Raw genomic sequence first — 24,358 nt, 5'->3', positions numbered from 1 at the left:
TTGAGTTTAAAAAAAAATTAAATTTAAGTTGAAAACCAAACAGGAGCTCCTAGTTTCTAAGATGTGCAGTTTAGAGGATCAATAAAATTAAGGAAGTTTTAACATAATACTCTCGGTACTATTCATTTTTAATGAAAAATCACACTTTTATCTTTCTTGACTACTATTCACTACACCTTTATTTGTTATTTTTCATTAAAATTAAATTTTTTTTGAACTTTTCGTTAGTTTTCCTTAAAATTAAAGAATTATTGCGCATCATATTTTCGTTTTTTTTAGTGTGCATATTCAGAGAAATGGATATGACTGTAGCCATGGAAGGAAGAAATCAGCAATTGACTGACCAGGATTTACATATCATTGTCCTGCAACAATTGTACATAGCCCTCCCTACGTCTTCTTTTCCTTCATTTCTTTGTTGTTGTTTTCCTGCTTTACTTTATACATATATGGCTCCATAATTATCTGGTGAGGTGTTCGTAGCGGTAGCAGTGATAAGAGATCACCATCATGCGGGTGTGATTTGCATTGCCATGCATGCCTCAAGTTTAATCGCGAGGGCTGTGGAGAATAATTTGACTTTAAATTTTAGAATCAACTTGAAAAATTACCCGCGCGCTAATGCGCGTTTTGAAACCGTACTACAGGACATGCATAAATAATTTCGACATAAAGACATACAAATTGTTGATGATGGCCTTGAGCTTTCTCAGACTTATAAGTTTGTGTTGTGGAGCTTGGACGTGCATTGGTCTCGCAATTTGGGTTGGAAGAAAAAAGAAAGAGTGGTTCTTTTCTACAACTAATGCTAGAGTCTAAAGGAAAATAAAAGGCTTATTTTTAGCGACTCTTTCTAGAACTTGATTTTAATCTTACTTTTATTTTGTAACTCAAAAGTTATCACTTTACTCTCTGAAATTCAAAATTCGTTTCATTTTAACTTGTGGAGTCTCTCTTCTCCCTGAAACGTAAAAGTTTCTCCTAGAACAGATGTGAGATCCACCACCCAATAAGATTATACCACATGTGCCAATGTATTTGATTATAAATCTTTGCTATGCGTTAACATTCAACAATAAGAAAATATTGTTAAAAAGAAGAAATTAAGAATTTGAATTTTTTTGGGTTGTTATGCTTGAGTTGCTGTGACATCCATTCTCGAGATTTATCATATTTTATTCTTAATAGTAGTGAAATTATCAAAATACCCCTAAGATGCCACGTAGGCCTTCCACGTGGATCTTAAAATTTTCCACTCTTATTTTACTATTTTTGAATAGTGCTCATTACGACCACTTGGCTGCAAACGAAACTCAATTTGGAATTATAACAAGTTATGCACGTTACCTCCTCTTCTTCTCACTATCATATTAACATTCGTAACTCCTCTTTTGCTACAACCATTGCAAGTTGCACGGAGATCGCAAGTCACCGCCTTCTCCGCCGCACAACTTGCTCAGCCACCGCGATGCCCCAACCCCCTCCCCGGGGCAAGCCACCGCCTTCTCCGCCGCACAACTTGCTCAACCACTGCGACGCCTCCCCCCCCCACCACCACCCAAAACCCACTCTCAAAGTAAAGTTTCCATCTTGCTTAGCCACCACGAGTTGCACAAATACCCAAGAGATGCCGCGTGAATGGGTGGGTCTCCATTAGCCCCGTGCAAACGGGTAAGCCCCAGCTTGGCTCCACGTGGTTGTCGATGTGTGAAACTTCACGTGTGACCCATAAAAATAGGGTCTCACATGCGGGAGAGTATTAGAATTCATCTATCCCACATCTGCTAGAAGGCTTGAGAACAAGCCCTTTAAATAGAATTATCTCATTCTAACTAACACCGATACCTTTTGTGCTAAAACCTCACACCTGACGGATTAAGTAAGTGACCAAATGAGGACAATATCGATGTCTACTTGAAATTTAAGACCCACCTCTGCCTCGTTCTTAAACCCTAAACCCTAACTAAAATAAAATAAAAATCCTGAACCCCAAAAACCTCGATTTCCTCCTTCACTTACACGTTAAACCAGTAGGTCTCCTCCCAACGCAGTTGCAAGAGCCCACCTTCACCACCGCGAGGCAGAACGTAAGCTCCCAAACTCCGAATTTTCCCGTTTCTGATTTGAATTTGGTATTTTGAGTGTTCCAAACCATGGAAGAGGAATTCTATACATAATTTGTCAAAACTTAATTTATCAGAGACTGATGATGCAAAGTTGTGGCTGAAAAATTATTGTGGAAAAAATGGTGGAGAAAATTTAATTCCTTTTTCGTTTTTGTAGAATTAAAATTTGTTTGCTATGTTCTGTTCATGCTTTGGCATTCTATTTGACTATAAATTAAACGACCTCAGGCTTCAACTCGGACAAACCCTCATCCTCCTCCGGTCTCTTTAACCGAAACCAAGTCTGTACTCGAATTGGGGGATTTTCTGGTGCGAAATTTCCGGTTTTCTTTTTCTTCTCAACATGGGAAAACAATCAGGCAAGAACCTAGGTAAGTTTTTGTTTGGTTCCTTGCCCATGAACTGAATTAGCATGATTCTTTGTCCCCATTGCATCATTGAAATTGAATTTTTGTTCAATCTGTAGCTTCATCTTCGTTTCCATTGCAATACTTACTGGTCAGACATTGTTGTGTTTCCTTAGCAGGATTTGGAAAACGCAAAATGGCCAACAGGTTCAACACGGGCAAGAAAAGTCGTCGTCTTGAAGAAGAAAATGTTGCACACAGTCCCGCGTCCACTTCCTCAGGTATTTTTACCTTTTTATAGTGTTTCTGAAGTCCGAATTCGTGTTAATTTTAACCTTTGGTCTTTGAAGAGAGTTGGCCTTTTTCCCCCTTTGTATCTGTTTTGAGAGTTTCCACCCAATTGTTACCTGCTGCTGAATCTGATGATGCTGATTATGATGGTGGGGGTGATCTACAGCGGAAAGCTGACCTCTAACCTCTCTGCCGCCGTGATTTGGGGAATTATCTCGGCCACACTTGATACTGAGATGGTGGCCGGAAAGCCCCCATACGCCGTCCAAATGCTTGATCAGCAGATCTTTGAAGCCTCCGACTCCTCCTCTTCTACTGGTCGGACTAATACTGCTTCTCCTGCTGCTTATTAATCCCTCTTGAGCTTCCAAGTCGCTGTCTTTCTCTGCCGAAACTCCAGCGTTGTTGTCTTTGATAATGTCGCTGGAGGATCGCAGCAGACGAGTCTCATCGCTGTATTCCTCGCCTGACATCTTCTTCCCCAACACCACCACCACAACTTAAAACCCCAGTCCCCCCTCTCTCTCCTCTCTTTCTCTCTCTACAATTCTGCAAAATCAACAGTCCTCTGGTTCCTCTCCATCTTCTCCCTGTTCTGATTCACTGTGTAATTACACGCATTCCTTGTTTGCTTCAAAAGCTTGCAATCTCAGTTTTTACCGTTCTCATTTGTCATTCTTGTTTTTGGCTACACGGTACTACGCTTTTTTACTGTTTTCAACCTTGCGAGTCACCAAAACACCTGTGGTTATGCCCCTGGAGATATTTTTCTATGGAATCTGGATACTCCTTGTGAGGATTTCGGAGATCTGTCAATCGTGATCGTTAGGGGATCTATATTTGGTTAATGAATTGGAGATATTGATTTAATTGGCACTGTTTTCATATTCACATTCAAGATCTTTCTAATACAGGGGAACTACCAAACGAAGAATCTAACGGTGTGGTTTCTGAAGAAGAAACGGTTTATAAGGAGCCATCCATGTATGATAAACTGTTAATGACGCTGGGATCATCTAATAAATCTGTTTCTGCTGCATATAAGCTGAGGTAAGGGTTTTCTCAAAGTCTGGGTTTATTTTCAGTTTTTTTTAGCATCTACTTATATGGCTAAACTCTAAAAGGTATTTTTTTGTTCCCAACATTAAGTGTGCATAAGGCAGTGATTTTTGGGTTGTTTAAGCTTGTTTTGGTTCTTACGTGACCTCCAATTATTAGTTTCGTTATGCTCTGTTCTGTGACGTTTAAGGGTTGCATATAAAATTTGGTTTATAAGGTTTTGAGGCGCCTCTAGGAGTCAAGAACGAAATCGCGCATTTGGTAGTTCCCCTGTATTAGAAAGGGGGAAGCTAACCAAATGTGGGATTCCATGGCTAGTTGTATCCGAAAAATAGCAAAAGAGGTATTAGGAGAGTCCAAGGGCTTTGCCCCACACCAAAAGGAATCTTGGTGGTGGAATGAGGAGGTACAAACAAAGGTGAAGGCTAAGAAGGAATGTTGTAAAGCCTTATACAAGGATAGGACCGATGAAAATGGTGAAAGGTATAGAAAAGCGAAGCAAGAGGCGAAGAAAGCTGTGAGAGAAGCTAAGTTAGCGGCTTATGACGATATGTATAAACGACTAGATACCAAAGAAGGAGAGTTGGATATCTATAAACTAGCTAGAGCAAGGGAAAAGAAGACAAGGGACCTAAACCAAGTGAGGTGCATCAAGGATGAGGATGGAAATGTTCTTGCTACAGAGAACGCGGTTAAAGACAGATGAAAAGGTTATTTTCATAATCTTTTCAATGAAGGACATGAAAGGAGTGCTTCTTTAGGGGAGTTGAGTAACTCAGAAGAGTGTAAAAACTACTCTTTTTATCGCAGAATCCGGAAGGAAGAAGTGGTTGTAGCTTTGAAGAAGATGAAGCATAGAAAAGCAGTAGGCCCAGACGATATACCAATCGAAGTGTGGAAAGTTTTGGGAGAGACGGGTATAACATGGCTCACTGACCTTTTCAATAGGATTTTGAAAACGAAGAAGATGCCAAATGAGTGGCGAACGAGCACTTTGGTGCCTATCTACAAGAATAAGGGCGATGTACAAAATTGCATGAACTATAGGGGTATTAAGCTAATGAGTCATACAATGAAGCTCTGGGAGAGAGTCATTGAGCATAGATTGAGGCAAGAGACACGGGTTTCGGACAACCAATTCGGGTTCATGCCAGGGCGCTCAACCATGGAGGCAATCTATCTTTTACGAAGATTGATGGAAAGATATAGAGATGGGAAAAAGGATTTACACATGGTCTTTATAGATTTGGAAAAAGCGTATGATAGGGTCCCAAGAGACATTCTTTGGAGGATTTTAGAGAAGAAAGGAGTACGAGTAGCATATATCCAAGCTATACAGGATATGTATGAAGGAGCAAAGACTGCCGTAAGAACTCATGAAGGACAAACCGAAAGCTTTCCCATAACTGTAGGATTACATCAAGGCTCATCCTTAAGTCCTTACCTTTTTGCGTTGGTAATGGATGAGTTAACAGGACATATTCAAGATGATATTCCTTGGTGTATGCTTTTCGCAGACGATATAGTGTTGATAGATGAAACTCAAGAAGGGGTAAATGCAAAGCTTAACCTTTGGAGAGAAGTGTTGGAATCTAAAGGTCTTCGCCTAAGCCGATCAAAGACAGAATATATGGAGTGCAAGTTCAGTGCAAATGGAGGCCAAAACGAGTTAGGGGTGAGGATCGGAGATCAAGAAATACCAAAGAGCGACCGTTTTCGTTACCTAGGATCTATCTTGCAAAAGAACGGAGAATTAGATGGAGATCTCAACCATAGAATACAAGCTGGATGGATGAAGTGGAAGAGTGCATCCGGCGTGTTGTGTGACCGCCGTATGCCACTGAAGCTCAAGGGAAAATTTTATAGGACGGCAATAAGGCCGGCGATGCTGTATGGCACAGAATGTTGGGCGGTGAAGCATCAACACGTACACAAAATGGGTGTAGCGGAGATGAGGATGCTTCGTTGGATGTGTGGGCACACGAGAAAGGATAAGATTAGGAATGAGGATATCCGGGGTAAAGTAGGAGTAGCCGAAATTGAAGGAAAGATGAGAGAAAATCGGTTACGGTGGTTTGGACATGTGCAAAGAAGGCCTACTGACGCTCCGATTAGAAGATGCGACTATGGGACAGAGGTTCAGGGCCGAAGGGGTAGAGGAAGACCCAGGAAAACTTTGAGAGAGACCCTAAGAAAAGACTTAGAGTACTTGGATCTAACGGAGGATATGACACATGACAGAACACAATGGCGTTCTAAGATTCATATAGCCGATCCCACTCAGTGACTTGGATTTTCCAAGTCTCCAACCGAGAAGTTGTCCTCTCTCGGGAAATTAAGGGAACACTACCTCAACCTACATGCTCCACTCACAAAGCTCCAACATACAAGCTTCAACAAAAGAAAATTCAAAGAACTTAGCGAAAAAGGCTTTGGTGATTTAACACAATACGTTGAAATGAAGGAAAGCTTATTTATTGATATCCCCGATAAATTACAAATATGTACATATACTTGAGTCAAAATAAACAAACAAGAGGGAGCCTTCACAAAGGTTGCTTAGGAGAAGTCTCGGCGGTCGGTAGAGCCCCAGAAAGAGAAGGCACCGGAGGGGGATCATTCGGAGCCTCAGTACTGGACAGAACCCTAGAAGGAGGAGGCATCAGAGGTTGATCATTTGGAGCTTCATTACGCGGTACAGCCCCAGAAGACGAAGGCAATAAATGCCTTTGGAACAAACCCACAAATCTCTGATGATCAAGTAAAACCTGACCATCAGATTCCTTCATCTGGTCAAGCTTCCTCTTCATGTTTGTAGCATAGTCATGTGCGAGCCGGTGCAACTGTTTATTCTCATGCTTGAGCCCTCTAATCTCCTGTTTGAGACTCATCACTTCAGCCGCCAATGATTCAACTTGGCGGGTTCGAGCAAATAGGCGTTGGGCCATATTAGACACAGAACCTGCACACTGAACACTAAGAGCCAGAGAATCCTTAACAGCCAACTCATCAGACCGTTTGGAAAGTAGTCTGTTATCTTTGGGAGTGAGAAGGTTCCTGGCCACTACCGCAGCGGTCATATCATTCTTCATCACGGAATCCCCAACGGTAAGAGGACCAGTAGGGGAGACAAAGGATGGGCGCCATATGTTGTCTGGAGAAGGCGGGGCTGCCTCTTCAACAAGGTTCAAGTCAAAACGACGGTCGGAGGGGCCAGACATTTTCAAAGGTGTAGAAAAGAGAAGAGGTCGGACAAATCAAGATCTTAGAAGTGCAAGAATGGAGCTTCTACTGGTGGATATTCAAGTGTGCTTTGGAACTTAATGTCAGCCTCTATAAAAATCTGCACTCGACGAAGCTTCAGAAATCGAAGAGGCGTTTGCTTTCTCAAAAGCTGGGCTGCTCAGAGACCACGAGGGTCGATCTCAGAAATCGAAGAGGCGTTTGCTTTCTCAAAAGTTGGGCTGCTCAAAGACCACGAAGGCCGATCTCAGAAATCGAAGAGGTTTGCTTTCTCAAAAGCTGGGCTGCTTAGAGACCACGAGGGCCGATCTCAGAAATCGAAGAGGTTTGCTTTCTCAAAAGCTGGGCTGCTCAGAGACCACGAGGGCCGATCTCAGAAATCGAAGAGGTTTGCTTTCTCAAAAGCTGGGCTGCTCAGAGACCACGAGGGTCAATCTCAGAAATCGAAGAGGCACCTACTTTTCCAGCCTTGTCAGCACCTGTCACACGCACACTCAGTTTTGCGGAAATTATGGGCATTCTGTCGAAGATTTCTGGCGAAGTAGAAAGCACATGAATCGTACTGTTCAATCACCCACTTCCCACACGCAACAGTAGCTCATGGGTACCACATATAACTTTGCCAAAGTTCTCTGACAAAGTTGAGACTACTTTTCCAGCCTTGTCAGCACCTGTCACACGCACACTCAGCTTTGCGGAAATTATGGGCATTCTATCGAAGATTTCTGGCGAAGTAGAAAGCACAGGAATCGTACTGTTCAATCACCCACTTCCCACACGCAACAGTAGCTCATGGGTACCACATATAACTTTGCCAAAGTTCTCTGACAAAGTCGAGACACGTGAAGCTTGCAACTCTCACTACATCGCTCTGACCAAGAAGGGTAAAAGAATAGCAAAGAAACAACACTAACAAAGTTTAGACACATAAATTTTGACGGCCTAGCTACCATATTATTACCCACAAGGGTAAAGGAACAGTACCACTGTTGGATAATTGGAAAGTCCCGGTGTGTCAACCTCTGTGCTTCATGGCAAGGTAGACTAGCAAACATGCCCAACCTTTACTCACATTCGAGAAAACACTCCCAACAAGATTGCTTGCCCCAAAATCGAAGAGGCATCGCCCTCCGAATCTCGAGAGCCAGACTCCCAACATGATTACTTTCTCAAAAATCGAAGAGGGTAAAGGAACAGTACCACTGCTGGATAATTTGAAAGTCCCTGTGTGTCATCCTCTGTGCTTCGTGGCAAGGTAGACTAGCAAACATGCCCAACCTTTACTCACATTCGAGAAAACACCCCCAACAAGATTGCTTGCTCCAAAATCGAAGAGGCACCGCCCTCCGAATCTCGAGAGCCAGACTCCTAACATGATTACTTTCTCAAAAATCGAAGAGAGGGTAAAGGAACAGTACCACTGCTGGATAATTGGAAAGTCCCTGTGTGTCAACCTCTGTGCTTCGTGGCAAGGTAGACTAGCAAACATGCCCAACCTTTACTCATATTCGAGAAAACACTCCCAACTCCCAACATGATTACTTTCTCAAAAATCGAAGACACCGTTCTCCGAATCTCGAGAGCCAGACCCCCAGCATGATTGCTTTCTCAAAAATCGAAGAGGCATCGTTCTCCGAATCTCGAGAGCCAGATCCCCGACAGGATTGCTTGTTCGAAAACCGAAAAGGCACCACTTTCCCAACTTCAAGAGCCGGATCTCCTTGGATAAAGCTTGTCTGTAATCTTCACACGCAACATCAGCTTTCCAGATACCACAGACCACTTTTTCAAAGTGCTCTGACAGAGTTAAAACTTGTGAAGCTGGCAGCTCCCACTACCGTGCTATGACCAAGCAGGGTAAAGGAATAGCATTATTACTTGATGTTAGGGAGACTTCTATATATGTCGACCTCCATCCCCAACGGACAGGCAGACCTGCAAAAATGCTCAACCCTTCCTCTTATCTGAGAGGGCACTCCCAACGAAGCCTTTCGAAATATTCAGCTTTCTTTCCCCCCGATAATACCTCTGTAAACAAGCTATACTAGAGCAAGAATATCTCATATCATCAGGGTTAAAAGCAAGAGTATCCCATATCATGCTTTTTCCCTGTCTTTTCCTTTGGCCTTGTTCTTACCTGCAAGACAAGGAGAAAGAGAGCAATCAGTCAGCACTTGGAATCAAGCTTCCAGCCAGGAACTGACTGCCTGGAACCCCTTACCCTGGCATTGCTCTCGAGTACTCATCTTCAACATCTTATGCTCCCAAGGAAGATACCGCATCTGCCTGAGGAACAGATAGGGCAAGTGAGAAGGATACAAGGAAGCATGTGGAGACAAGCGTAACAGCACACGTGCCGATACATCCACTACTCTGTCAAAAGCAAAAGTACCCCATATCAGCAGGGTCGAACGTACTCTAGATTTGATGGACTTGTTTTGACCCTCAAATTCTTCAGTCGGCCTTATACTTTGGAGGAAACCAGAAAACCCTCCAGCCCAGTTCAAGAATAAGCCTGTGGAAAGTTACTTCTTCAAAAGCAAAAGTATCCCATATCATCTCTTCTCATTTTTCTTCTCTTTATCCTTCATGCTGCCTGCAAGATAGGGAGAATGTGAACAATCAGCCGGAGCTCTGATTGCTTACCTTGTCTGTTACCTCTTTCAGCAGATCCCCTAGCTCGGCGACTTGGGGGACTCCTACTACATGGTTTGTATCGCGCTTGACCAAGCCTGAAACTACAAGTAAGCTTCAAGTGACATTGATACATTACCTTGTGCATCTCCACCAGTTACAGATACCACCCCTGGATGGAAGAAGAGTACTTCCAGAGAAGATTCCACATCTACCTATGAGACAGATAAGGAAAGTCAAGCCGATACCACACTCCGGGACTTAGAAGTTTCGTGGTTACGAGATCATTCTCCCACAATATTTCCTAAAGTCATTTGTACTAAATCATTCACTTGTACTCCCTAAAGGAGAGCTTGAACCTATGTACTTGTGTAAACCCTTCACAATTAATGAGAACTCCTCTATTCCGTGGACGTAGCCAATCTGGGTGAATCACGTACATCTTGTGTTTGCTTTCCTATCTCTATCCATTTATATACTTATCCACACTAATGACCGGAGCAATCTAGCGAAGATCACAAAAAGTGACCGTTTTCGCTACCTAGGATCTATCTTGCAAGAGAACGGAGAATTAGCTGGAGATCTCAACCATAGAATACAAGTTGGATGGATGAAGTGTAAGAGTGTATCCGGCGTGTTGTGTGATCGTCGTAGGCCACTGAAGCTCAAGGAAAAATTTTATAGGACGGCAATAAGGCCAACGATGTTGTATGGCACAGAATGTTGGGCGGTGAAGCATCAACACGTACACAAAATGGGTGTAGCGGAGATGAGGATGCTTCGTGGGATGTATGGGCACACGAGAAAGGATAAGATTGGGAATGAGGATATCCAAGGTAAAGTAGGAGTAGCCAAAATTGAAGGAAATATGAGAGAAAATCGGTTCCGGTGGTTTGGACATGTGCAAAGAAGGCCTACTGACGCTCCGGTTCGAAAATGTGACTACGGGACAGAAGTTCAGGGCCGAAGGGGTAGAGGAAGACCTAGGAAAACTTTGGAAGAGACCCTAAGAAAAGACTTGATTACTTGGATCTAACGGAGGACATGACACAAAACCGAGCGCAATGGCGTTCTAGGATTCATATAGCCGACCCCACTTAGTGGGAAAAGGCTTTGTTGTTGTTGTTTGAGTTATGTCAGCACATTGTGACTAAGAAAAATATAAAGCTCAAAAAAGTTGGATTTACACCTGCGCTACATCTGTGTTTAGTTGATAGCAATCTAACTTGGTGCGTTCATTATTATGGCAGTTCAAAAAAGGAAATCTCTTCTCTCAATGTTATTAATTTGAAACTGGTTGATTCATTCAAGGAATTTACAACTAACATGTTGTCATCCACTTCTTTTTTGTATAGAAAAAGACAAGAAGAAGGTATAAGTGACTCTGAAAATTCCGAAGATGATGGAAGTGAATCTTCTAGTGACTCAGAGGATGCGGATAACGATGAAGAAGGTAGAACATTTATGTTTTATATTCAAATAGTAGAAAACAATTTTGTTGTTTCTGCCCTCCGAATTGTTTTGCAGACAATACTTGTGCATTTCCTGTTGTAAGGATACTGGCCTCCTGGATTCCACAATCTTTTTCATTATCTGTATTTTAAATAAGTAACCAAAAGCCCATAGTTGAGGTTCATATAGTCATGTATCAATATTGTATGGAAGGCATACATTACTGTAGTGAGCATGAGTGCTTACTTTTGTTTTTATCTCCTATGTGATATAGGATTAAGATGTAGTCTTACTTCTTCATAAGCAGAGTCAGATTGATCTTTTGTGTTAGATTGTGCTGCACTCCATATTATTTAATTCATTCTCTATACTTGCATAGGAGTTGATGATGAAGACCCTGAAATGGCAGGCATTGAGGAGCATAGTGAAGATTCTGAAAATGAGGATGACCAGGAGACCTCTGCTTTTGATGACGAAGAGACTCATGATTCGGATGCAGAACAAGACCTGGGAACCAGTTCTCAATCTGCTGTTGAACCATCAATGTGCTTGAGGTGCATTTACATGAAATATCTTGTTCATTTGGATTTTGCATTTATATTATACGTTAACATTATTATTGTATTCCGTGTTAAGCTTGATGTAATCACCACTAGCTTTTATGTTTGTATGTCTTCCCATTTTGGCATCTTTTTTAAATCAGATTGTATGCTTATATACACTTTATATTCCCCTATTATATCTTGTATTGTGCAGTTCCTTTGATATACACTGGGGGCACAAATTAACAAAAGCTGAGGTTGAAAATCTGTCAAAAAAGAAGTGGACATACGAGTGGGAGGTGCCTGCTGTTGGGATGACAAAGGGCAACTGGGCAGGAACAGGAGAGTGTTTTACAAAAGTATGTTACCCATTTATGACTTGCACTATATTCATTTTATGTCTGTTTGTAAAAGCTCTTGAAATGATCTCTTTTGCATTGGTTTTGTCCATTGAAGCGCCTTCCAGAGTAAAGGCAACAGAATCCACCTTTGTTCTTCCTTATCTATCATTCCTTCTGTTTAATAGTGGGAGCGATGATAGGAGTTGCTCTCTTCACACTTTGGAAGAACCACCTCTTAGAGCAAATCATACTTACTCTTATTGACAAACCACATTTGATCGAAATCTCCACAAGCTTAAACCTAAGAATACACTATTCCTCTTATTAACAAGTTCCTTTGGCCGACCCTTTTTCGTTTTGTTTTTAGGTTTTGCAGAATGTACTATATTTTATGATCCCCATCTTCTCACCACTCCTTTCTCTCAAAAAAAATCTCATCAACTTTCTGTTGGAAAGGAGCAGATTGTGGTGTGTTTTGTTCTTAAACGACAAAGTTTTAGGGGTTCCTCTTTGCTTTAATTCATCTAAAGTGTGGGGTGGTTATGAATTCATTCTCATGGTCCTCTCATACTTTCTGAAGTGTTATTTAGGCAGAGATGGATCCCTTGTGTTTCACCTTCTGGGTTTTACTTTTTCCTTGTCAATAAATTTTAATGTTTTTGGTAATTTTTTTAAATACATGATCCATGTTGTTCCTTCACATGCCAAGTATAGTATGTATACATTACAGTCCCTTAATTTTTTTTCTTGTTCTGCTGTTTGCACAATTATATTCATAATATGTCCCTTAATTTTTTCTTTTTTGAGTATTATTTTTTCAGGATGACGACCCCAACTCTTGTTATGGTCTGAAGCAAAAGTTATATAAGCATTGGTTAGATGTTTATTGCAGATCTGGAGGAAATGATTTTCATTCATCTAGAGAAAGATTGTTCTTCTCCCTGTGTGAGTCCCCAATTTGACTTGCACTGGCTACTTGTTATTGCGATGGCTTGATCTATATCATTAAGCTCTACATGTCCCCACTTAATTCCCACTATCTTAAATAGTTGCTATGATTTTAATTTTTTTATTGGAGCTGGTGGAATTCAATCTCCCAACTTTGTTCCAAAAACACACCTCGATAATTGTGCAACTGTGGAATTTTAATGCTAAATATTTCCTTATAAACTTGACATGATTTTATCTGACATTTTCTTATGGAGCTTTTGAACAAGAAAATTAATCTGTACTAAGGTTAAATCGGAATATTGAAAGTGCAAGTTATGATTCATTCCTATTCTTCATTAGTGGAACTTCAGCTTCCATGAGGCTTTATTAATCTTGACCGTATGAAATGTCATATGTACAGTAAGGGATATACGGGAAGAAGTGGGCATGATATACCAGCATTAATGATATCTTATTTCTAAATACTTGATTGTTTTTTGTATGGAAAATAATTCTATCCATAAACATTCATTTCAATTTTCTTGAGTGGTAAGCTTCTTACAACTTCTATTGTTTTGTCATTTTTGGTAACCTTACCTATGGTTTACCTTTTATCATTTTTCCTTATCCCGATATCAAAACAAAGGGGAAAAATGTATAGTTTTTAGCGAAGTGACATCTTCGCTGGGTTGTAGTTTATCCAGATTGTCTTCTATTTTTATTTATAGTGTATCCAGATTTTGTCTTCTTTTTTTATTTATTTATTCTCTCTTTATCCTAATTTGTAATCATGAAGTTTCTTAAGTTTGCAATTGTAGTATGGGTTGACTCATTTTGGATATTTTGTGTTTATGTCGATGTGTACACGTTCCTCAGTCAACAGCTATCGGGATATATTGCACTGCAACAAAAAGCCCTTTTATCACAGAGGCTCTACAGAAGACTCAAATGTCATGGATGCATACATTATGCAGTGTGTATGTGCTTGTTCCTATTCCTTGAAAAATATCAATATCTTTATGTTCTATTTTAGAAATTGTCATCTTATAATAATTACTTATATGCAGCTGAATCATGTCTTCAAAACTAGAGATCTTGTAACCAAGAATGATGCAAAAGTGTCCAAGCTTCGAGAAACTGCTAATAATGAAATTCCTACTGATGATAGTTTCCTGGACCATGGATTTACTCGTCCTAAGGTATACAAGTGTGATGTTCTTGTTATAAATATACTGGACTTGGATTCCTCATAACAGTGTATATCGTTTTGATAACGTCATTCATATGATAGTGTATATCCTTTTTTTGTACAAGCCATGTAGTGTGTATCTTGTTTTATTTGGTGGAGAGGGAGTAGTGTATATCTTGTTTGTGGTCCTATATGTGCACTGTGTTTCAAATTTGGGCACACTTGGTTCGGGAACCATGAACTACTATCTATTTATTGTAATTGTTGCAATTTGATTTTGTAAACATTGTATGGCTATACTTGTAGATCGTATTATCATTATGCTGCTTATAAAGTTATCTCTTGAATTAAAACGCATATCTTTAGTGTGGAGAAAAGAACATATATCTTCAAATGAGATATTGTAATTTGCATTTATAGTGAAGAGGATTTGCTTTATTTCTTTACCAGGTTTTGATCCTATTGCCAATGGCAAGCATTGCACTCCGTGTTGTTAAGAGGATAATACAACTTACTCCTTCAGCTCACAAGGTATTTCTTTTCATTTTTCTTCTTTTCTTGTACAAGCTATGCACTGGTTGATCTCCACAAATGTTGTATGTAAAAGTAATATGTGAAGATTTCTCTTGACGGTACTATGTGAGGTAGGTCAGATTTAATCCTTTAGTATGTTTGGACGAGGGTTGTGCCCCCGTTTCATGGACTATTTTGACCTTGCTCCCTGCACATTGCTTCTCTTTCTACCCTTGTTTAATTTTTCTTATAGAAACTTTCAATTTTATTCATTTATTTATTTAACTTTTGGCATCTCTGATAGTTTTGATTTAGGAGTTATACCCACAAAACATGCAATCACTAGAAAATTATGCGGATCAGTTACCCTATGGACATAGAACCTCAGAATTTAGTAATGGATGACTCCTGTTAGTATAGGTTTGAGTATTTTGGGTGCCTTTCACTGTGTTTTGAGGGTGGTTGTCCCCTTGAGTATACACGGAGCCAATGTATTATTCTACATGGATGTGTATTGTCCGACATATCTCATATGCAGTTCCTCTACCCACAGACACATTTAAACAGATCCTTGATTGTGTAGAAGAATGCAAAGGATACAATTATTAGTCTGTTATTATCTGATGACACATGACTTCCAAGGGCATACTTCTTTAATTCCTTAGATGTTGATGTGTTTAGGGTTGTTGAGATTGTTCTTAGTTGAAGCTACATTGTTACATTCTGTTGCTTGAAAGCTCAATTATCAAGCATTCATCTTGGTAAACTTTGTACACCGTATATTAGTTGCTGAAGAAGATTCCAAACTTTATGCTAAATTTCTGCCAGAATCATTGTATGAATATGTCTACATCAATTTTTCTGAGTTTTACTTGCATTCTCATAATCACATTTATCTATGAATTAATGAGGGTTTAGTCGAACCGTCAAGTCCGTGGTTTGCTCCCACGTGGTCTGGGGTCCAATTCCTAGAGGTAGCTGCCTACTATTTGCTATAGGAAACTCCCAAAGATTGTGGGCAGAGAACCAGTTTCAAATTCAAGTCCATGAATGAGTTTGGGAAAGTGCTGGGTGTACAACAACAAAAGCCTTATCCCACTAAGTGGGGCTTACCTTATTCTTAATTAAAGGAAATGACGTGAATAGTAGGCAGATTTACCTTATTCTTAATACCGTATGTTCTCTTTCTCAGGTTAATGTGGAGCACATGGATAGATTTTCTAGAGAGTTCGGAACTGATGACAATGAGGATGAAAAAGAAATAACACCACCTGGCCAGGAAATTCTAAAACCTCACAAGTCTTCAAAGCCTAGTGATTTTCAAGTACTTTTTGGAGGAAATAGCAAGGATGACTTCATGGTTGGCATCAAGTTCACCAAGTAAGTTACTTTAACTTATAACGATGATTACCTATTTGAGACTTTTATAGTAAAGACCATCTGGTGAATAGTTGCTCTTATTGTTGCTTTACCAAGGGTATTCTATAATCTTCTATGCAACGTGTATGTGAGATTTAACTTACAAGTATCTTGTGGCCTTTTAAGTAGATAGTATATCTTTGGTAGAACATGTAAATTTTGAGCCTTAACGTAGGTGGACAATGTGAGCATCAACAGTTGATGTTTGGTTCTGGTGGTGGGTTTTAGAAGAGTTACAGTGTTTGGTGATTAGGTACATTGTTCTTAAAATATATATAAATGCAAAGCTGTATGTAATTTATGTTTGTGGGTATATTGTACATAACGTATATATGCATGATGATATGTTTTATTATAGTACCTACAATTCCTCTCGTACCAATCAAAGTTCAATTTAACACTAGGCTTCAATCAAAGTTAGTGCGACATTAGTGGCCAGCAAGGCACATGTCTCTTCCCGTCACTTGAATATTTTACTGAATCATTTTAGAAGCATTCTTCTGTGTGTGCTGAACTATTATGATATTGTTTAGCACCAATTTGTCTGTTAATGGTGTGGATGGCTTCATTGTATCTTGCAAAACTGTAATTGGAATTTTGAGGTTTTATATCTTTTGGCCCCAGTGCAACATCAGCTACATATGATCCTTTAATGGCTACAAAGTCTTTTTAATCATTTTTTAATTGTGAATCATTAGTTAAAGTAATGAAGGATTATATTGGAATTTTGTGAAGTCATCCGCTTATGATGTTCTAACTTATTAAGTTTTTTTTTTTTGGTCCAAATTCTAACTTATTACGTTGAATGTAGAGTGATCAAAGAGTGCTAAAAGTTATATTCACTTTTGTTTTACAATTTCATGCTTTTTTTTTCTTGTTCAAAAAATTTATTGGCGGACATTTAAACAGAGACGACATAGATTGAGATTTCAACTCAGTTTTTAATCTTTGCTTTGTAGGAGGAGCATAAAGCTGTACAGTGATTTCTATACCTCAGACATTATAGTTGCTTCTTCAGTTGGTTTGTTGAAAGTAAGTGATCAACTTTATTTTCACTTTCAAAGTTCCTAATCTGATTTTTTCCACTGGTGATCTGTTATGAAACTACTACTATACACCAAAAAAAAAAAAAAAAAAAAAATTCCATTATTAATCTAATCCTAGAAGTCCATTTTTGTTATATCTTCCAATGTATTTCTTTGAGGCATTGCCTTTTTTTTTCCTTTGTTACTTTCAATGTAGTTAACTGGTAAGTAAGAAGTGCCCATCAATGGTTAATGCCTTACATGACCACCTTTGGTCAACTTACTGTTTGTAGATGGATGCAGATTTAGATAAGGAAATTATTGCACTTAGTGATTTAAATAGATGCAGCACAGTGATAATAATTTTTAAGAGGCAAAATAAGTACATAAGGTTTTGAATTCTGTATTTAAGGGACACAAGAACTAGCTATGACTTCTTTTGTATTACAGTTGGTTATCTAATTTCCCATAATTATTTGGATATATGCAGGCATGTTTGTCTTCTCAAAAATTACTTTCTTTTATATCAAAGTAGTTAAGATTTGTTAAAATGGCACATTTGGCCTTCTTGCCTCTAAATAACAACAAGAAAACTGAAGGTTCCTGGGAAAGAAACTAAAAAGAAAGGATAATTATATAATTGTCTCTAGTTTGTGTAACCAACTTTCCTATTGAAGCCACCAACTCCTTAGCAAGAATCATCTTAAAATGAAATACTTTTTTCTAAATATAGGACTGTGGACTTTATCTATGTGTTCTAAGGTTGGAGGTTGGTCATTTGTTTACATTTGTGATTGGCTTACACTTCCCTTATAACTATTATAATGAGTCTGGACCTTTATTTTTACAGAAAATTGATGAGGCTAAAATAAATAAAGAAAAAGATGTCGACTATCTTTCTTCCATAGAGGTAATATATCTGACCAACCTGTCTGTGTTTGGAAGTACGCTTGTATTCTTATTATGGGGTTTTTTTTCCTATGCTTTGATGGTTCCCTTCCATTGATGGAGATATATGTTTTGATGTGGCAGGTTCTAGTTATTGATCATGCAGATGTTATAACGATGCAGGTAATAGTGTGATCAATTATCTACTTGAAATATATGGTGCTTGCAAAAAATTTATATCTTCTCTTTTCTGATAAAATATCCAGAACTGGGACTTTTTGAAGTCTGTTGTTGAACAATTGAACCACATACCATCTAAGCAGCATGGAACTGATGTCATGCGGATAAGACCGTGGTATGTTTTGCGTCTATCTTTTCAAGTATTAACATTGTTTTGGACCTGACATGGCAATTTATCCTTATAGTTTTCTCCCTCACACTATTAGTAACAAAGTTCTTCCTATACAACCTAAGTTGTTATGAACATCTCAAGAAGTAGAACTCATTATGAAAATGTTGTATTCCGATTGGAAATTTGATTGTGAAGCTACTGATCTATATCACATGTCATGAAAACCAACTCAACAATGTTTTTCATGGTCAGGTACCTGGATGGATATGCACCTTTCTATAGGCAAACAATACTTTTGAGTTATTATTCAAATCCAGGTAAGATTTCTCCTTTTCTTTGATGGCAACTGTGAAATTTTTTTCTTTCTTTTATATTGATGTTCACTCGTGATAAAATTCAAAATTATAAGAAAATCAATAATATATGCATTCCAGTTCTTGATCAGCCTTTAACCCGATGCTTTTTACGGCAGATATAAACAATTTGTTCAACAAGCACTGCAGTAATTACCATGGGAAGGTATGTATAAAAATTAACATTTAGAGCATGATTATTTGTTCAGTTTGTGCATATTTTTGGACTAGAAAGTATCTTTTATAGCTTTATATATTCTCCTATGCTTTTGGGCTCTACCGTCCACTGATCGTACAATGGATTAAATGATATCAATAGAAAATATTAAATTAATTAAAAAAACTACATAAATTAATATAAAATGGCTGTTTGCCAACACAATGCAAAAGGAAAACTCTAATTTCTGTTTTCCTTCAAATATTCAGATTGGCAATGCTTATTTTATGGTTCACAAAATGCAAATAGTCTTAAATACTGAGTTTGTTATAACTATAGGTGAAGCTGGTACATGAACATAAAGGAGTTCTTCCTAAAGTGGTTCTTCAAGTCCGCCAGGTATAGGCATAAAACTTTATTTTGTGTTGATTTGTGGATGGTTTTGTGATATTTTTCACCCACTGAGATGTGTTAATGCTTCTATTAATTTATGTTGCATTAAAACATTAAAAAAAATCTAACTGTTACGGTGAAAATATATGGATCAAAGTGGATTGTTGGAATGTCGTCCATCAATTGCTCTTCATTGTATACCTTTTATCTCTCATGTGACTAATGTCCAATGGGTTTTTCTTTTCTGATTATTTTAGCTTCTATGTTTGTGTTTCATTACTTGAAATTCCTAGATTCTAGTTATTCTCTTGACTCATTTGACAATACCGTCAAAACTTAAAACCGTTCTCCTTCAAGTTGAGTTTACTTGCTTGTAAAACCATTTAATTTGTCTGGTTTGGAGGTCTTAACTGTCTATCTTCTAATTTTCTTATTTGTCATCCTTTATTTCCCTTTCTTCACATAATTAGGATGCGAAATGTACTGTCTAAATAATATATCAATTTCTGTCCTGCTTCTTGTTTCTTGTTGCTGATAATTGGCTTTTGAGGGGTTAAGGTGGATTTGAAATGAAAACATAGAATCAGTGATGTTCTTTATGAAGGAAGTTGAGGTTCCACCATAAAACCAATTAGCAATATAGGGAGTAGCCCAACCTCATATAAGCCCATGCAAGGTCCGTCATCCCATCAATGTGGGACTCATTCTCAACACTCCCCCTCATGTGTGGCGAATTTTTAAGCCTAACACGTGGACAACACAATGGGGTGACGTGGAGCGCGTGTGGCTGTCGGGCTTCACACGTGGGACAACTTGCTCTGATACTATGAAAGAAGTTGAGGTTCCACCATAAAACCAATTGGCAATATAGGGAGTAGCCCAACCTCTTATAAGCCCATGCAAGGTCTATCCTCCTATCAATGTGGGACTCATTCTCAACACTTTATTGATTTATGTTTTGACTTCATTCATTGAGAACCTGTCGGGAATATGGGTCACACAACATTGAGACTTTGAATTGTTCTTTTACGTTTCTTGGTGTGATTTGAATATTTATTATGTTAGGAGAAGTGGCTACCAAGAGGTCGCACTTGGTGCGATGGCAAGTGCCTTCGCCCATGAGCGGTAGGTCTCGGGTTCGATACTTGGGAGCAGCCTCTCCATAAATGGGGGTAAGGCTAGCCGACATTCACCTCTCCCAGACCCTGCTTAAAGCGGGAGCCTTGTGCACTGGGTACGACCTTTTAGGAGAAGTGGCTACCTAGAAAAAAAAAAAAATATATATATATATATATATATATATGTGTCACTGTACTCAGTTTCTTCTTTAAGTGCAAGGAATTGGGTTGATTCCTTAATAATGTTTCAGACTGAATAACTTCCTCAGCTAATGCACTTTGTTACTATTCAACCTTCCAGATTTATCAGCGGTTTGATGCAGATTCAATAGAACATTTTGATGATGCTCGTTTTGAATATTTTACTACAAAGGTTTGTTCTGTTTTCCAGAAGCGTCCTTAATTGCAAGAGACTTTATAGTTTGTTGTTATTAAACAACTATAATTTGATTTCTGAATTGCTATAGTTCGACTTATTAAAGAAGGTCTCTACAACTTGTGGTTAGATACTTTGTTATTAATTTGATAGAACCATCTTGAAGAAGAATTCTTTAGTGCCCGTTTGGTATCCTTCTTGGTATCCTTCTTGGATCCAATTTTTTGTTTTAAAAAATGATGAATGTAACTAAATTACTTAATACCATTAGTTTCAATAACAAAAAGTTCAAGAAGGATAGCAAACAACCCCTTAAATTTCTTTGAAAGATAAGTTTTAATTTTCAAGTTATAGTTCCTGCAGTTTTTGTGTTGTCAAATCTATGGAATTAAATAATTTTGTGCCAAGCCTTTTAGGAACATCAGGGCAACTAGCTATAACAACTTGTACTTGAAGTTGGAAGAGAAATGAAAAGTTTCTGATATAAATTCAGTTTTTTTCGAAAGAAAAAATATTCCATATCTTAACCCAAATCCTACTCATGTCATTGAACTTGCTGCGTCTTAAGAAATTGAAATAAATCTCTCTGCGCTCGACTGTTTTAGTTTAGCTTGATTTTTTTAGCATCTTTTTACTCACATTTTGAGATGTTTGGTGTTTTTTCTGTTTTCAGGTCTTCCCAAAGATAAAAGATTCTGTTGAGGTAATTATTTGAGGCCTAATATTTTTAAAATTGCAGTTGTTGATAAATTTTTGTTTAACTTGTCTCCTTGGAATTTTTCATGATATCTTTACTTGGAAACTTTCGTTCAGGGCGGGATTATGATATTTATCAGTTCTTACTTTGAATATGTTCGAGTTCGGAATTTTTTGAAGTCACAGAGTGCATCCTTCTGTTTACTTCATGAGTAAGAACCTGTCCTATTTATGTTATGATGATTGTGTGGTCGTAACTCGTAAATGTACTGACGCAATAAATATTTTGTGGCTCATTAGATATGCACAGCAAAGTGATATTTCTCGTGCACGGGTTAGGTTCTTTGAAGGAAAGCGGAAGATAATGCTTTACACTGAGAGATCACATTTTTACCACAGATATAAGGTTCTTTAGACTGCTTTGAGCATACTTTTCTTGTCCAAATGCTGTTGTATTTTGTGTCCTTCCATTTTGGATATTGCTGCTTAATTTGGAGAGTATTTTGCGGAAGTTTAAAATCAGTATTTTGAGCCTCGTTGCTGACATACGATTATTTTGTGGTGAATAGATTCGTGGCATTCAGAATTTAATCATATATTCTCTGCCTGAGAGAAAGGAATTCTACCCTGAGGTGAGCGCGATACAAATCGTCATTCTCTTTAAGAAGCTCAATTGGAGAGCTACCAAATTAAAAAAAAAAAAATAATGAAGTGTTTTGATACTTTATATAATTCATTTTGAGATACAGTCGTATTCTTCTCTTCGTAAACCAAAAGCGGTTTTTATTGAATTGCAGGTTGTTAATATGCTTGATGGGTCCAATGACATGGCATGCACGGTGCTCTTTTCTCAATTTGATCTCCTTCGGGTAATGTTTTGTTCTCCTAAAAGTGTGCTAGATCGTTCTTTGAGTATGAGGATGAGATAGGGTAGCTGTTAACTTTGCTAGAAGTTTTGAATGTTTAACAACTTAGTGATCCTTTATAGTAGAAACTGGCACGGTTCTCATCAATTGAATAAAGAAACCGCCTAGCATCAGAATTGTGCGAATCTGATCGATATGATGAACTTTGTTAATCTCCTGTTGTCGTTTTACACTGCCTGATGTAGCGAATATGAATTAGATTCTGTATTTTGTTTGTTTGTTTGATTATCGGACCAATGAATACTGAAAAACTTGATATGCAAGTGTATTTTTGTTTTTCGCTTATTGCATTTCAGCTCGAGAGAATTGTGGGATTGGCTTCGGCGAAGAGAATGTTGGCATCGAAAATGAAAATGTTTTCTTTCTCTTGAAGACTTTAGAAATGCAGAACATGAGACGAGACATCGGTGACTTCAATTTGGTAAGTAACTCTTGCTCGGAGAAAGATAACTATATGCTGGTTTTCAAGACCCTAGCTATAAACCACGGCCATTGCTCCGGAAGGTTTAACTTTGGGAGTTTTAACAAAACACTCCAAGTACTGTTCACTTTTAACGAAAAACCACATTTATACATTTCCTTGGGTACTATTCACTATACCTTTAAAAAGGGCTTTTCATTAAAAGGAAATTTTTTTTGGACTTTTCGTTAGTTTTCCTTTTAACTTTTAGTTCCACCCAATAGTGTTCAAAGAAATCATGCACCGTACTTTAATTTTTTTGAGATTTAAAATGTTAAAACTTGCTTTTGGGCCAAATTCTCACCTCCCCTCAAGGATAGTGGTGGCCCAAGCTCCAACGTGTGAACGCGCCTACAAAGTGCCCAGCTGTAGCTAAGCAACGCGCCAGAAGCATCTCATGCGACAAGTCATCAATTCCTGAGTCCCAGCGACTACCCACTAGCATAACTGCTCTTTTTGTGATCCAACGATTGGAAATGATGGGCAATGGTTGATTCAACGGTCTATATTCAATTTTTTTGAAATTAAATTTATAATTAAATTAAATCGAACGGTTGAATTCTTATATTAAATTAATAGTAAAGAAAGGTCTAATGGCTCAAAATTAAATTCAACAGCACATTTAAAAGAAATTATTTAAATCAAAATTCATCCAAAAACTCTATAAATACATGTATTTGTTCAAACATCCATTCAAAATTCAAAGATCATATTAGAAGGAGGAGGACCCTTACAAGATGACATTCGATTTTGATGTAATGAGGGAGGGTCCCAACAAATACACTTTACATAGGAAGAAATTATTCCGCAACAAGCAACCTGAAATTATAAGAGGGAATGCTGTAATTGTCATGCCTTGGACGGCGAATCGGTGAGACCCATGCCCGGCGTGCGAGTAAAAGTAAAAGTAAAAAGTAAAGACGTAAAACAATAACTTCTCTTAAACAAGTAATTACTACAAAATCCTTATAGAGTGTACAAAAATAAGAAAACTCTTAAATCTCTTGTCTAACCCAAACTCAGCTTGTCTAGCACTTGCCTTGTCAAATAACTCATCTGTAAAATAAAGGGTGAGGGGTGAGCAACAACCACTGTTGCTCAGTGAGTAGAATATGTAATATGTCAAGAGATGTCATTTTAGTCACTACAGAAAATACAATAATAGTATCAAATCATCATGCACGTAATGCCATATCACATCATCCCCTTACGAGTTCATTATATCCTTCATAAATAGTAACTCACCACGTGACTCTTATTGGCCATTCTCCCCTAATGTCCCCGTGTGCAGTTTACATTTATTCCTCGGATTAATGCAACACTAAGGTTCTCATGCTCCATGAACAATTCCAAATATCCAAATATCCACACATCACTATATTAATAATTCCAAAAGCGTTTCCACAAATTCAACATGCTTGACTTGAAATAGAGAGATAATTGAAAATAAGTATAATTTGCAACACATTACATAAACCACTCATCTCGATATTCCGAGCTTTGACAAGATAATCCTACTAACAATCTC

At 38.3% G+C, this 24,358-nt stretch overlaps 1 protein-coding gene across 7 annotated transcripts; it reads left to right on the top strand.

The window, feature by feature from the left end:
• Positions 1–1,940: 1,940 nt before the first annotated feature.
• Positions 1,941–23,444, top strand: LOC103417236 (protein NUCLEOLAR FACTOR 1). Of its 7 annotated transcripts, none has more exons than XR_011578684.1 (27): positions 1,941–2,087; positions 2,355–2,497; positions 2,653–2,754; positions 3,679–3,814; positions 11,056–11,153; positions 11,532–11,706; positions 11,909–12,053; positions 12,857–12,980; positions 13,842–13,942; positions 14,033–14,164; positions 14,605–14,685; positions 15,860–16,047; positions 17,046–17,118; positions 17,962–18,021; positions 18,144–18,182; positions 18,266–18,354; positions 18,604–18,668; positions 18,824–18,870; positions 19,201–19,260; positions 20,674–20,745; positions 21,422–21,451; positions 21,562–21,656; positions 21,745–21,850; positions 22,014–22,076; positions 22,242–22,313; positions 22,667–22,791; positions 23,146–23,444. XR_011578684.1 is itself a non-coding variant. In XM_070818089.1 (26 exons), the coding sequence occupies exons 2-26, from the start codon at positions 2,470–2,472 to the stop codon at positions 22,739–22,741; spliced, it is 2,226 nt and encodes a 741-aa protein (XP_070674190.1). In that variant the 5' UTR covers positions 1,941–2,087; positions 2,355–2,469; the 3' UTR covers positions 22,742–23,013. The 7 variants fall into 7 exon arrangements, 4 of the variants coding, with proteins under 4 accessions (XP_070674190.1, XP_070674187.1, XP_070674189.1 ...); XR_011578683.1 differs by having other exon boundaries at positions 2,650–2,754; positions 23,151–23,444; XR_011578682.1 differs by having other exon boundaries at positions 2,650–2,754.
• The last annotated feature ends 914 nt before the right edge of the window (positions 23,445–24,358 follow it).

The sequence above is a fragment of the Malus domestica genome, chromosome 03 (genome assembly GCF_042453785.1).
Source record: "Malus domestica chromosome 03, GDT2T_hap1".
NCBI lineage: Eukaryota > Viridiplantae > Streptophyta > Magnoliopsida > Rosales > Rosaceae > Malus > Malus domestica.
Note: the sequence above shows the minus strand (reverse complement) of the source record. Positions and strands in the feature narration are given on the sequence as shown.